Here is a 14,781-nt window from a genome sequence, read left to right as displayed (position 1 = left end):
TAAACTTAGATTTGATTTTTATCAGAGTGATACTTGGTTTAAGATTCAGCAGTTTGTAAGACTTAGTTTGAAAAACAACCAATGTCCATACACCTCCCTCCTCACTGCCCAGTCCATAGAAGTGGCCACTCCCCACTGCCCGAGCTGATCCTTTTCCTGTTTACCTCCCTAGTGTGAGCTAACGTGCCTGTGTTGCCACTTCCTGCTTTATCTGTTGGCTTCCTGCTTTGGAGGGTGAGGACTTGGTTTTCTTCTCTGCACCTAACCTCTGTCACACAGAGGGCTCATCCTTTCCCCTGTTTCTGACCCCTCCCTTCCCTCTCCTCAGGAATCACCCTCTGCTGAGCCTTTGAGGGAGGGGACTTAAAGAATCCCTCTGTTGTTATTTTAGGGAGGCTTAGGGGGACGGATAGCAAAGTGTGTGTGCCATCTGCCATATTTAACTGGACGTCCTTTTTCGCGTCTTTAGTCATCACTTTAATAAAGTAATGGTTAAAATTAAGGGTTATGGTATCAGGACTGCCTGGGTTTGAATCCTGGCTTCGCTATAAAGTAGCGTTATGACCCTAAATAAGGTGTCAAATCTCCAAACCTCCCTTTTTCATCTATGTTATAGAATTAGTACGCTGCCTATCTTAGAGTGTTGTTGTGAGAATTAAATGTGGTGAGGCATGTAGAGTGCTCTTCACAGTAGTGTCTGCTGCCGGCAGTGTCTTACTATCTGCCGGGCGCTTAGTAAAAGCACAGAGATAGTTGTTGCTGCTATTATTACTCTTGTGAATTTCTTGCTCATGACCTTGGCCCAGTTTTCTAGTGGAATGCTTGTCCTTTTCTTCTTGATCAGAGGTGCCACGTATACGGTTATCATTGGTCTTCTATTTTTATTCATGGTACTTGGGGTGTGTAATATCCATACTATTTCATGTTGTGATCTCTACTTCTGTTGTTAGATTTGTGTTTTTGAAAGATACCTGGTGTAATAATGAGAAAAAAAGGGTGTGTGTGTGTGTGTGTGTGTGTGGAGTAGCGTGGAGGGTAAAATGGGGATTATTACAATATTTGGGGTGGTTGGTAATGGGGACCTGAGAGACTAAATGAAGAAATGATTATTTTCATCACGTAGGAGAAATAGTTTTTTAACTCCTGAGGTATATTTACTCACAGTAGTATATTTTGTGAACAAATTCCCTTAATTTTTAAAAGCCTCTTGAATGCTCTTCTCATCATCAACCCAAATGGATTTCATAGGAAAACGTAGAGTTTACAGTTCAGGTTTTACTTTAATACTCATTTCTATGAAATGAAATCCAAAATTGATTCTTGAGGGATAAGATTTATCATATCCCCTAAGTTAACGCTATGTTAACAAATTTTCTTTCTTTTCAATATGATGTATAATATTGAAATGGTAGATATGTTTATATTTCAAGGTTATAGCTACAGATACTTAACTCATCCTTTTAAGTTTATTTGATTTTGCTGGTTTGTCTTAGTTTTATAATTAATTAACTTTATGATTCTTTAAATAGCAGTTCATCTAAATTTGATCTCTCCACAGATTCGGACCAGGATGTAGCGCTCAAACTTGCCCAGGAGCGAGCTGAAATAGTTGCTAAATATGACAGAGTAAGTATTCGTATTTACTCTTTGAGTAAGTTTTATTAGGACAAAACATATAAATAGAAATGGATTTGCTTTTTGGAGAGCTTAAATTACAGAAGCAGTTTGTTTACTTCATGTGACCATTGAAGTCATCCTTTTGCTTTGACTTCATCTCTAAATCTTCTCTCCCTCCTTCCCTCTGCTCTCGCCACTGCCCCCCTCTTGCTGTGCTTCCAACATACCAGGCTTGCTCCTGCCTCAGGGCCTTTGCACTGGCTGCGCTTCTGCCTAGAACACGTAAATCCTGGGTCTCCTCCTGCCTCAGGGCCATGCCTCTTTCAGATCTTTATCCAGATGCTAGCGTCTCAGTGAGATCTCCGACCACGCTGTTTAATACTCCCCCTCCAATCCCCAGCACGCTTTATCTCCTTTCTCTTCTGTATTTTTCACCATAGAACTTACTACATCAGTGCACTATATATATTGTACTTCCTTTGTTGTCTGCTGTCACTCCTAGAATGTGAACTCTCTGAGGGTAAGAATTTCTTCTGTTTGATTTACTCTGGTATCCTAAATACCTAGAATGGTTTCTGATTCACACTAGGTATTTAATAAATATTTTGATAAGTTAGGATATAGAATCAAGTACCCAGTTTATTCATAATTTATATATGCTATTCAAAATTTAACCTGGATCTGAAAATTAGAATTTATACATTTATATATAATCTCATTAACATTTCATCCTTATATTAGTTATGGAATCGGGGCTTTGACGCTCTAGGAAGCCACATTTGCTGAGGTTTTACATGTCTCCTCATTGCCTGACATCTTGAGGTTTATAACGAGCCACAGCAGTGATTTATAAATGTCATGTTTCATATTTATATCACTTGAGTGTAATTTCATATTTGTTATTGTTGATTATTTATGACAATAGCAGGAGCATGAAACTATAGACAGCCATGTAGACTGTGCCCTGAGGCGTACAGGCGGCGCTCAACTCTGTAGTCATGTTCCCAGAATTCGCTTGTTAGGGGGTTGTTTGGAACATCAGCTGGTTTTAGTATAGTCCACGAAAAACCTAATTTGTTTATTTAGCTGCTTAACTAATTTAAAACCAATAGAACTAGCATTTGTTTGTGCTTGCATGCATTTTTTTTTTTTCCATGCAGCTAACACTTAGTGACCAGGCTAGGTGTCATGCTAGGCTCCGAGAGTCACATCACAGACCTGAGTTAGAGCCGCCTTTGCCCACAAGCTGCTTACAGCCGACTCGCCAACACACGAGCAGACAGTTATACAATATTCCCTGATGGAGGGTCCACCAGACATTGGGTTTTGCGTCTGAAATTTGAGGGATCGGTAGACAGTTACGTTTGGGGATCCTGCACCAGCAGTGCTGCTTAGCCTCGTGGGTATAGTGAGAGAGCAGTGGCTACGGACAGCGTTCTGGGCACACCACAGGATAAGAGGTGCCCATGAAAGAGCCATGAAAAGTAGAGCTGGAGAGGGACAGGAGTGCCAGGAGGGGTGGGGCATGGAGTCTGAGAGGTAGAGAGTAACACTGACAAGCGCACCGAGGAAAGCTGTCGGAGGAGGACTTTAGAGTGCCCGCTGGTTTTGCCAACGGGAGGTCGTTTTTGAGCTTGGCAAGAATAGTTTCAGGGCCGATGTAGCTGTGAAGTAAAGGAGAGAGCCAAGGTGGATAGCCCACTCATCTGGGAACATCAGCGGGTTGAATAAACAAGAACTGTTTCTTTTCTAAGACTTGTTCACTCCAACACTCACTGGCCGTTCTTGTTGAATGGCTTTCTTATCCTCCCTTGCTTCCTCTTTCTGAGGTTCTCACAGGAACCCAAGTCTGAGCAAGGCTAAGCTGCATGTCACCTGTTGCTGACACACTGTATCTTCCAAAGGTCATAACTAGGGACTGGTGATTATATTGCCCAAATTTTTTTTAAAGTTAATTAACATGGATAATGCCTCATTTTCAGCTCTTACTGTTAATACAGAAAAAATAACTCTTCTTTTTTTAGACTTTTTATTTAACAAAATATTCAGTTTTATAGATTCCCGGTAACATGTTACCCTCTTTGTCCCCTATCATAGGGACGAGAAGGCGCGGAGATTGAGCCCTGGGAAGATGCTGATTACCTTGTTTACAAAGTCACGGACAGATTTGGCTTTTTACAGTAAGTTGCACAGATTGAAAGCTAACTTTTTTATTATATTGTTTCTGTGGACACCTATTATATTTATTTTCTTTATTTTTTTAATAGCACTGCTGTGAATAAGATCCTAGGACTAGTCCTGCAACACATTTTTTTGTTGTTATTAAATTCCTGGCATTTTTAACCTCTATGATTGAAATTGAACTATTTTTCTAAGAATACAATCTTTATTATTTGTTGTATTTTAGTAAGAACATTAAGTGCAATAAATGAGTTGTATTAATAATTTAGCAGAATTAAATGGAAATGAATAACAATTTGTATTTCAAAAATAATTATAAAACATTTCATTTTATATAAATGCATTTAAAAAATAATTAGCAATTAGAATTTTAGTATTATGCAGCCTAAAAATGAGCAATGAAAAGAAATGTCATTGATCTTCCTTATAGTTGTAAATGTACTTGTCGTTATTGTTTCTCAAAATTAATTCCATTTATCCTGAATATGTTACATAAAGAGTGGAGAGAAGTCTAGAACACTGTAAAGTGGTTAAGAGGATTTTGACTCTTAAAAACGTCCTGCAAATGATGTGTGTCTGCCTGTTCTGGTTCTGGCTCTGTTTAGTCAGATTCCCACAGATTCTTCATTGCTAAGTTTGTTTGGTTCCAGACAATTCAGAGATTAACTTCTCACTCAAGTGTATACTGTTTCAGTCTGGTTTATTATAAATAGGAAAAAGCCAGAGATTTTTATACGACATATGATTAAATTTGAAGGAAAGTGTAATTTCTTATATAGTTCATAAGGTAACTTACAGTAGTCAGACCTTGTTTTCTCTTTCTGTTCACTTTTCTTGCATTTAGAAAGTGTTTGATTGTATCATGTTTTTCTCAGGTAAAACAAGCAAACAGACAAACAGAAATAGTTGTGGGAGTTAGAGAACGTATGCTCTTCTTGTGGCTTTGCTGGGTTTGGTTAACCATTTCATGCCTCATCTATAAACACATTAGCTGCTCTGCATACGTTACAGTGTAGTGGAAGATTTGAAGAAATAAAATGATAGAATCCTATATAATCCTGGAAATATATGAGGTGTTATTATTATAATGACATTAGCATACCCAAAATGTTCTCCTGAGTACTTACAATTAGAAGACTTTTAACTTCAACAGAGTTACAAAGCAGTATTTAACTATGATGAAAATACTGTTCTTAAATTAACCTCACTTCCACTTTGTTTTTTAAGTAAGTCAAGCGTTTTAAAAAAACTTTTTTCCAAGTTTTTTAAGTAAGTCAAGCCACAAATGTGGCAGGAAAAGGTTTCCCATTTGTGTGAGTCAGTGCATAGATCTGAGGTATGTGAGTGAAGTTTTGAAGAACAATTGAGCATTTAGCACTGTCAAGATCAGTGGGTCCCAAACTTGCCTGCACATTAGTCAGCTGGGAAATGTTTGTTTGTTTGTTTGTTTGTTTTTAAAATAGATTTGTGGGGTCTATCCCAACTCGGCTGGTTTTGACTTCTCCAAGTGTTTCTGAGAGGAGTGAGCCGCTGTGAACGATGTTCTAATCATAAAATGATCTAATATAGTACAAAATACATATGAAAAATCTTTGCATTCCAAAAGGGTCTGGTAATTACCTAAATTCTCTTTTCTTAATGCTTGAAACAATGTGAGCTAGGTGCTGGCCCAAAGCCTCGCTTGTATTTGGCAGTCTAAACATTGCACTCACTTATTTCGTGTTTGTTTTTAACCCTCTGTGCTGAGATCCATTTGGTACTAGAGGGGGGAACGTCAACCAATAATTTATCGTAATGAATAATATTTATTGAGTACTTACTGTGTGCCAGGCACTGTTCTAAGCTGAAGGTGGATTAACTCATTTATTCCTCTCCAAAACTTTTTGGGATAGGTACCCTTTTTATCTTTTTTAAGACGAAACTGAAACACAAGGAGGTCACACAGCTTGCCCCAGTCGTGCTGACAGTCAGTGAGCGTCAGATCTGGGATGTGGACCTGGGCCTCTAACAGCACAGCCTGTGTTCTGAACTTCTGCGTTATACTGCCGGTATTTTTAATAAAGAAAACCCAGAAGGAGGCTTTGAAATGCCTAGAAAGAAAATTAAAGGGGGAAAAAGAGTGCCTAAGAAGAGGGATACTGTTGGAAATGATCACCTCTGTTGATGCAGGTCCAGATAGCTCAGCTCACCACTTCTTTGAAGATGAAGCTGAAGCCTGTTGGTACCAGTTCTCACACTATCACGCTCAGTTTTTTTATTTGCTTCATCTACGGCAGGCAGCACAAATGAAAACAATGAAACATAAAAATGAATTTTAGTGTAATGTTAGGCTTTATTAAATTTCACCAAAGTCATTGATTTTTGTTACATGCCTAATTTCGGTAAGATGCTTTCTCCAGTCCACTGTAGACTGGAGTTTTCTGTGTTATTGAAGAAAGTCACATGGCCTAGGCATTTAGATATTGACCCCTGTCACACCTTGATCCAAAAAGCATTTCTTTCTGCTGTCTTACTTCTTTGCAGTTTTTGATTGGTTCTCCAATGAAATTGGGTTTTTAGTGTCAGTGTTAGTACAGTGCAATGGCAAAAACTAACTGCGTAGCCTGCTCTGAATGCTGCTGACTTCATATCTAACTAGAGTAGTAGTGAGTTAAATTACTTGTTATGATATGTGGAGAAGGATGACAATAATTAACAAATGCAGTACAGGACTAGCTTGGTTTTCTAACAGATTTCACAATAAATATGAAAACTGTTGCCATACCAGCTTGGCTTGATGCTAGAACAGGAATATCTTTGTTTAGTACTCAGAAATGGGGAGTTCTCCCTGGCCTGAATGCCTATGATGGAGTTACATCTGGAGAATGGAGAAATCGAGCTTATTTAAGAAGTTAGAAACCTTTCAACATTTTTTATCAAAAATAGTTACTGCTAGTCTGCTCAACAAAGAATGCTTGGTATTTGGATAGTGAATGATAATGCTTTTAGGTCACAAGTTATTAATAGAAGAATTAGAAGGAAATCGTACCAAAAATAAAGATAAATTAATACCAAGCTTCAGATTTTCCACTACTTGTCAAAATTTATAAAATGTTGTGTATATTTATAAAATTTAACTGATTGTCTATAGTTTACTATGACTATATAAATATTTGAAAGCCAGAATACGAGTAAAGTCGTTTTTGTTTTTAAAGAATATCTGTTTTGATGACAAGGGCTTGAGAACTCTTTCTGCCCATCTAATCATTTTGACTGGAGTAAGTCTAAATTTAGACAAACTGAATAGCAAAAAAGCAAACAATCTCATTAAAAAATGGACTGAGAAAAAAAGAAAAAAAAAACTGGGCTGAGGATCTGAATAACTTTTTCCAAAGAAAGACATCCACATGGCCGACAGGTACAGGAAAAGGTGTTCAACATCACTACTCATCAGGGAAATGCAAATCAAAACCACAGTGAGGTATCACCTCACACCAGTTAGAATACCATTTATCAAAAGACAAGAAATAACAAGTGTTGGTGAGGACGTGGAGAAAAGGAAATAACAGTGCCCTGTTGGTGAGACTGTAAATTGGTACCACCACTATGGAAAACAGTTTGGAAATTCCTCAAAAAATTAAAAATGGAACTAACATCTAATCCAGCAATTCCACTTCTGGGTATTTATTGAAAGGAAATCAAATACTATCTTGAAAAGATATCTGTACCCGTGTTCATTATTCACAATAGCTATGACATGGAACCAACCTAAGTGTCAATTGACAGATGAATGGAAAAGAAAATGTCACACACACACACACACACACACACACACACATGCAAACACACTCAATGGAGTATTTTTCAGCCATAAAAAATGAGGAAATCTTGCAATTTGCAGCAACATGGATGGACCTTTTGGGCGTTATATTGTCAGACACAGAAAGACTGGATGATATCACTTGTATGTGGCATCTCAAAAAACAAACAAACTCATAGATACAGAGAACAGATTGGTGATTGCCAGAAGCAGGGGAAATGGGTGAAGGTGGTCAGAAGGTACAAACTTGAAGTTATAAGATAAATAAGGCCTGGGGATGCAGTGTACAGTGTGGTGACTGTAGCTAACTATATCAAATCCATGTGTATGCCCAAAGCTCATACATTGTTGTATGTCAACTGTGTCTCAATTTTAAAATTAATTAAGTAAATGCACATTAAAAAGAAACTTGGATAGTAGGAGTTGAATAATTCCTGGGGGCGTCATGATGGGCTGCATAGGTAACCAGATCTTGGTGGGGTTGCAACAGGGTGAAAGGAAATGATGTAAAATATTGGGGTGGAGGGAAACCCGAGCCCAAGGTTGTATACGCCTGGATTTGCCTAAAGCTGACCTTGGTGGTGTGTATATTCCGGCCTCCCTCTGTCCCAGGGTTTCGATAGCATGGTCTGAGGTTAAGGTGGAGTGGGGTGCTGTGTGTCCTTCTGTCATCTTGAATTTCACAAAGCAGCTCATTGTAGGACCTGCCCGACACAGGCCATGTGGCCCGAGCAGATGGTCAGCATCATTCCACAGACACGGGCAAAACTTGGTTCTGATTCAGGGGTGCGGATCAGGTCTGTCAGTCTTGTTTATTAAATAGGAGACCAAAGAAATGCACCAGCAGCTTCAAAGCCATGTGCTGTGGTCGGCAGCCATAGATGGCACTTCATTTGCAGTAAGGAATGTTCAGCTAAACAGTGGTCAGGACCAGCTCAAATCAGCGGTACACAAGGGTGACCTTGCCCAGGGCTCACTCACACCAGAAATACCATTCTCGGTGCTCACAAAGGGTGCCAGATGTTCTTATTCCTTCAAGATGTCCCTGCTGACCTTATCACCTAGGAAGTGCATGCCAGTAGTGTCGACAAGCTGTCTTCTGCCAGTAAATGAAGAACAGATAGGTGCCAGGCATACAACATTGGCTGTAGTAATCAGGATTACGGATTAGCAGGGAAATTTAGACTAAGAGCATAATGAAAGCTATTAAAAAACAAAACAGAAAACAAGTGTCAGTAAAGGTGAGCGGACACTTTACATTTAAAAAAAAGGACTTTTTGTATTTAATCTTCAAAGTGTCTTCTTGAGAATTAGTTTTTCAGTTTTTCTTCATATATGTGGTGTAATCAAACAATACGGTGAATGTTTAAATAAAAAAATGTGTTACAGTACAAGACACACTGCCATTAATCCCCCTAAAATACTCCCCCTCACTTCAAACACACTTATCCCATTGTTCTTGCCACTTTTGAAGCAGTTCTGGAAGTCCTCTTTCCTGAGTGTCTTTAGTTGCGCTGTTGTGGCTGCGTTGATGTCCTGAATCATTTTGACTTTGGGGAAGAACCAGAAGTCTCATGGTGGCAGATCGGGTGAACAAGGTGGATGAGGACACACCGTAATGTTTTTATTTGACAGAAATTACCACATACCAGAAGTGATGTGTGACACTGAGTGTTGTCATGATGGAGGATGATTTACCGCACACTTTAAAACACACCTCCTCTCAACTGTAGCTCACACCCAACTAACTGCAACGAACAACTTTCAACTTTGTCACACACTGTTACTAAGGTTCTACGTGCTACTTACCGTATTGAAGAGCCCTGCCTTTCCGTTGGATGGCGCTCGGCAGCAGCAGCATTTACCGTATTTGATCACAATGCTCTGTGTCACACATCACTTCTGGCAGGGCAATTTCTGTCAAATAAAAACAATACAGTGTGTCCTCATCTCCCTTATTCACCGGATCTGGCACCGTGTGACCTCTGGCTCTTCCCCAAAGTCAAAATGACCATGAAAGGAAAACGTTTTGAATTGATTCAGGACATCGAGGCAGCCACAACAGCACAACTACAGACACTCAGGAAAGAGGACTTCCAGAACTACTTCAGAAAGTGGCAAGAACGATGGGATTAGTGTGGTCAAAGTGAGGGAGAGTATTTTAATAGGCAATAATGGCAGTGTATCTTTTACTGTAATAATTTTTTTTTAATTTAAATGTTCGACATATTTTTTTATTACCCCTTGTCTGCCTACACAGTGCAAAGATCTGGTCAATCTTAATTCGAACCCACTGGGTCAGATAGCGCTGAACATGTCTATATTAGACCAAGTGACTGTGACTAAGCGAAAATGTTAGTTTTCTTATCTGTGAAGTGAAGGGTTTGGACTGGCTCTCTGAGATCTCTTTCGGCTATTACATTTTTTTTTCAGGTCCATTTCTGTAGCTGATGGTTCACCTAAGGAGTCTTCAGAGTAGCAAAAGTCTGCCTTTCAAAATACTGGTCTCTTGAACATGAATATATTGTCCTCTGGAGAGTGGTATTATTTGGTCTCAAGAGAAACTAAGGCAAGGATATGTACATATCATTGCCCAAACAGCAGTACTACTGAGATAGCAACTCGAAGTACATAACTTTGTTTATGGATAGTTCACTGTGTTTATGTTACTGACGGTTAACACAAGAATATCAGAATATTTTATAGTAGAGGTGACATCACAAAACTAGTGTATCAGAAAAGTGAATTTGACCTTTTGTTGTACATTAAAAAATCATCCCAGTTGAAGTTTTCACAAATGAAGCTTTCTGTGTTTACAGAATAAAAGTTGCGAAGTATTCTTTTAATACCTACATCGATTGGAGACAGTTTTATTTCCTTATACTGTGTTTTTTTTTTTTTTTTAAACAATCATTTATTATAGGCCATGGTTTGAGCCAAAGAGTGGAAGTGACAGGCTACAGCAGAGGTTGGTAAACAGTGATCTGTAGGCCAAACCCAGCTCACCCCGTTGTAGTAAAAGTTTTATGGGAACAAAACCGCACTTGCTTTATCTTGTTTCCCTGAAAATAAGACCTAGCTGGAACATCAGCTCTAATGCGTCTTTTGGAGCAAAAATTAATATAAGACCTGGTCTTATTTTACTATAAGACCGGGTATAATATAATAATATAATATAATATAACTGGGTCTTCTATTAATTTTGCTCCAAAAGACGCGTTAGAACTGATGGTCGGGCTAGGTCTTATTTTCGGGGAAACAGGGTTCATATGATCCGTGTCTGCTGTCACAATGCAATATCAGAGTTAAGTAATGATGACAAAGACCGTATGGTCCATGAAGCCTAAAACGTTTACTGTTTAAATATTTACAGAGAAAGGTTGCTGAGTCCTGCCTGGAGCAGCGTCGTCCGGTAGAACACCATGCATGGGTGGACATGTGCTTTCTAGATCTGCACTGTGCGATACGGTAGCCGGTCTGCAGGCTGTTGTGCACTTGAGCTGTAGCTAGTGAGACTGAGTAACAGGGGTATTAATTTTGTTTAACTTTAAGTTTAAAATGAAATAGCCACCTGTGGCTAGAGATGATTGTATCGGACAGTGCAGGTCTAGCGATCTGAGGATGGGGGCATTGTGGTTGCAGATAGCTAATTATTTTATACTGAATTTGGTGGAATAGAGGTTACGTGACCCTTGTGATGACAAATGAATGGTTGTACATCATGTGTATCTGTAGGTTTATAAATTTTTCAGAGTTCGCTATGACTTCAACCATTTCACATGTCCTGTTTTTTCTCTGCAGTGAGGAGGAGCTCCCATACCATAATGCAGCTATGGAACGGGTAAGGCCAGCCGTGTATTTACTTGTAGTTACTGGTGAATTGTGCTTGTCCGATGAAGAAAATCTACTACCTTTCTGATTTTAAGTACCATATTCTACATAAACGGAGAAGTCATTGGTACGATTTGACCCTAAGTATGTCACTGTGAGAAAGGAGTTAAATTCATGGTGAAATAATGAATTTTTAACTGTAGGAGATTTGATGGGACTTCCAGTAGGTACTGGAGAAAGGAACGGTAGCAGTCAGCAGAGAAAACATGCACCCTAGACGGGCGGTTCTCAGCCTGACCGGGCTTCAGCGTGCAGGGCCTTTTAAAGAGCTCGGGTGCTTGGGACCCACCTCAGCCTGTGAGTCAGGCTCTCTGGGCAGGTGCCTGGGCAGGTGACAAGTGAATAGCTTCACAGGTGATCCTCCTGTGCCCTGTGGCTAATAAAACACTATTCTAGAGCAGCATCTCTTTGGGACATAGCTGTTCCATGAGCTGTTAGCTTTCCCACAAACCGCAACCACAAAGGTGGCCGTGTCCAACAAGGATACTGGCTTTTAAAGGACTTAGAGAAGAAGTCCTGTATACTGTACACCTGTCACCTTTTCTGGTAACTTGCTGTTTCCACTTTCTTCATTATAGTTGGCTAGGGAGCTGGTTCCATAGCTGGGTGTGCATGAGAACTAGGGACTGAATGTTTTAAAGTTGGTCAGAATCTCCCTCCCCTTTTCTGGGTTTTTTTTTCTGCACCACAAAATGAATTGTAGAATGAGAGAGAGGCTATGGATTGGGATTATTCTCAGTCTGTTTGTGTTTGATGGGGAAGGAGGCCGAGTTTCAGATAATGAAGTACAATTGGAATTGGAATTTGAAAAATATTTTAGAAAATCTTTCTAAAATCAAAATTTTCTGAAAAGAAAAGCGGTGGCATAACATTGAGATGTAGACAGAATTGCTGTTTTACGTATGGAGATCCCTGTAGGTACTGCCTGCAGTTGAATTTTCTTGTAAATGCCTGATTCTCTCTCAGTATCATAATCTTGATGTTTTTGACAGAGGAATTTCTTTCTCTTAAAAGCTACATTATTATGTAGCACTGCACTAGGTACTACCTGGAATGTTCGGATCAAATAAGATGTAGTTTCTGCCTGTGAGACCCTCACTGTGCAGTGACTGGGGGAAGGTCAAGTGAGGCATTCCGGGGGAGATGACTGGTGGCTTCTGGGAGCCTAGAGTTGACATAGTGGTGCTGGTTGGGGGGTGGAGGGCAGGGCCGATTCTCTGTGGCTCAGGAATGAATGAGAAAACAGTGATGAGTAACTGCAAGCTTTCTACATCCTGCCTCTGGTGACCTCGCTACCCGTCCTCTTTGAAATGGGAACATAGGATTTGTTTCCACGCTGACCATCTCTCTCTTGTCTAGTCCCTTGGGCTCCGCTGATACCACCGCTGTTTCGTTATCCCCGCCACTCTCAGGTCTTCACTCCCGTCTTCTCCACTCAAATTCTGCTGTAAGACGGTACAGTCCCTCGCACGTTCCTTCACCGCCCTTGCCTCTCCTGCTGCTTCTGGGCTACATTACAGCCCTCACTAAAGCCAGCTGTCTGCCGCTGCAGTGCCTGCCCCTGCGTGGCCAGGTGCAGCTAGGAGAAGAACGCACAACCACCCCCACTGGCTTTACTTTAAATTCAGGACCACAGACCTCAGCTGCAGCTCCAGTCCTGCCTGGACATCTTACTGTTCTTCCCTAGTGAATGTCTGCTCCCTTTTCAGCTACTGGAACCTTCTCTTCCCCCCTCAAGCCTGCAGCACCTTCTTCTCCGCCCTCTCTCAGCTAATGTTCTTGCCTCTTATTTCTTGTAAGAAAATAGAAGCAACCAGAAGAGGACTTCCTCAGGCTTCCCCGACACACGTGCCCACCTGTCGTCCTCAGTGCCTATCACTCTAATTCCCGTGCAGGTCTGTGTCCCTTGTCCAGGGACATCGCTCGAGCTATTCTTCCCTCTCCTCTCTCTCCTGAATTCTTTCTCTTTCTACTTGACTGTTTCCAATCAGAGTAAAATCTATTGTTATTCCCATTAAAAAAACCACACCAATCTTCTTTTGACCCCATTTCCTCCACAGCTGCTGCCCCGACCCCTTACAGCATTCTCTGTTGCCCTTACTCTTGAAAGAGGTGCCTATATTGCCTTTTCCATGTCTTTCCTGCAATTCTTCCTTGCATTCCTTCCCCATTCCAATCAGTTTTTAGCTCCACTCCCCATTTTCAGGGTCTCCGATCACCTGATACTGTTAGATCAGGCAGTCAGTTCTCAGTTTCCCTCTTGACCTACCCACTCACAGCACTGGACGTGCTTGGTCACTGTCTCATTCTTCCACGTTCTCTGTTTGTCGCCTTCAGAGCCATATTCTCCTCATCTGCTTCTTTCCTCACTGTGCTCTTTCTGTTTGCTCTGCTTATTCTTTCTCATGTCCTCATGCCCAACGGCTCAGGCCTTGAACTTTTCTTTCCTGTCTGTATTTCTTCCTTGGTTATCTCATCTAGTCCTTTTGTCTTGAAATGCCAACTGTATGTTGATGACTTGCCTCCCTGAGTCTCAGACTTGTATATCTTTGTATATACATTTCAGTGTCTAGCCTTAGAAGTCTGACTTAACTGTGTACACTTACATGTCTAATGTTCAGTGTGGGCTTTCTGTTGTTCCCTTCAAATCCATCCCGTTAACAAACTTCCCTGTCTCCCTAAATGAGAACTCCATTCTTCTAGTTGTTCAGTCTAAAGACTTGTGAGTTATCACTGACTTTCTCATTCTGTTAGCAGTCCCGTGAGCCCTGTCTTCAGATGTATTCAGAATCTGAGGACTTGTCGCCAGCTCCACTTCTGCCACTGGTCCACGGTAACCTCTCTCCTGGAGCTTCCTGCTTCTGCCGTGGTCCCTCGCTTTCCCCACAGTCTGTCTGTCCACCGACAGAGCTGGAATGATCCTGCTAAAATCAGGAAGGTCATGGCGGTCTCTAATCGGAACATCATGGTGGCTCCCCAACTTGTCTGCAGTGAGGGGGAAAGTGCTTAGAAAGCCCTGCACAGCCCTGAGTGACCTGGTCTCTGTTAAGTCTGCTCTCCTCTCCTACTGCCTGCTCTTGCTCGCTGGCTTCTTCGTGCTTCTTGGGCACGCCCACCGTGGTCCCTTTTCAGGCCTTGTGCTCTGGCTGCTTGCTTTCTTGTGCGCCCCTCTCTGTCCCCCATAGTGACAAGTCTCAGGTATTTACTCAGATGTCACCTTCAGGAAAAGACCCTCCCTGGCCATCATATCTACAGTTAGGAACTGTCCCCACAATACTAATGACTCCGTCCCT

General features: G+C 40.9%; 1 protein-coding gene across 2 annotated transcripts in view; it reads left to right on the top strand.

Annotated features, from left to right (window-relative positions):
• Nucleotides 1-14,781, top strand: part of USP6NL (USP6 N-terminal like) — a 148,217-nt gene that overhangs the window by 77,135 nt on the left and 56,301 nt on the right. For both annotated transcript variants that reach the window (XM_033100773.1, XM_033100774.1), the window contains exons 3-5: nucleotides 1,559-1,626; nucleotides 3,715-3,797; nucleotides 11,399-11,438. In XM_033100773.1, coding sequence (XP_032956664.1) covers nucleotides 1,559-1,626; nucleotides 3,715-3,797; nucleotides 11,399-11,438 — 191 coding nt within the window. The remainder of the gene's footprint in view (nucleotides 1-1,558; nucleotides 1,627-3,714; nucleotides 3,798-11,398; nucleotides 11,439-14,781) is intronic.

Source organism: Rhinolophus ferrumequinum, assembly GCF_004115265.2.
Source record: "Rhinolophus ferrumequinum isolate MPI-CBG mRhiFer1 chromosome 5 unlocalized genomic scaffold, mRhiFer1_v1.p scaffold_110_arrow_ctg1, whole genome shotgun sequence".
In the NCBI taxonomy this organism is placed as follows: domain Eukaryota; kingdom Metazoa; phylum Chordata; class Mammalia; order Chiroptera; family Rhinolophidae; genus Rhinolophus; species Rhinolophus ferrumequinum.
Note: the sequence above shows the minus strand (reverse complement) of the source record. Positions and strands in the feature narration are given on the sequence as shown.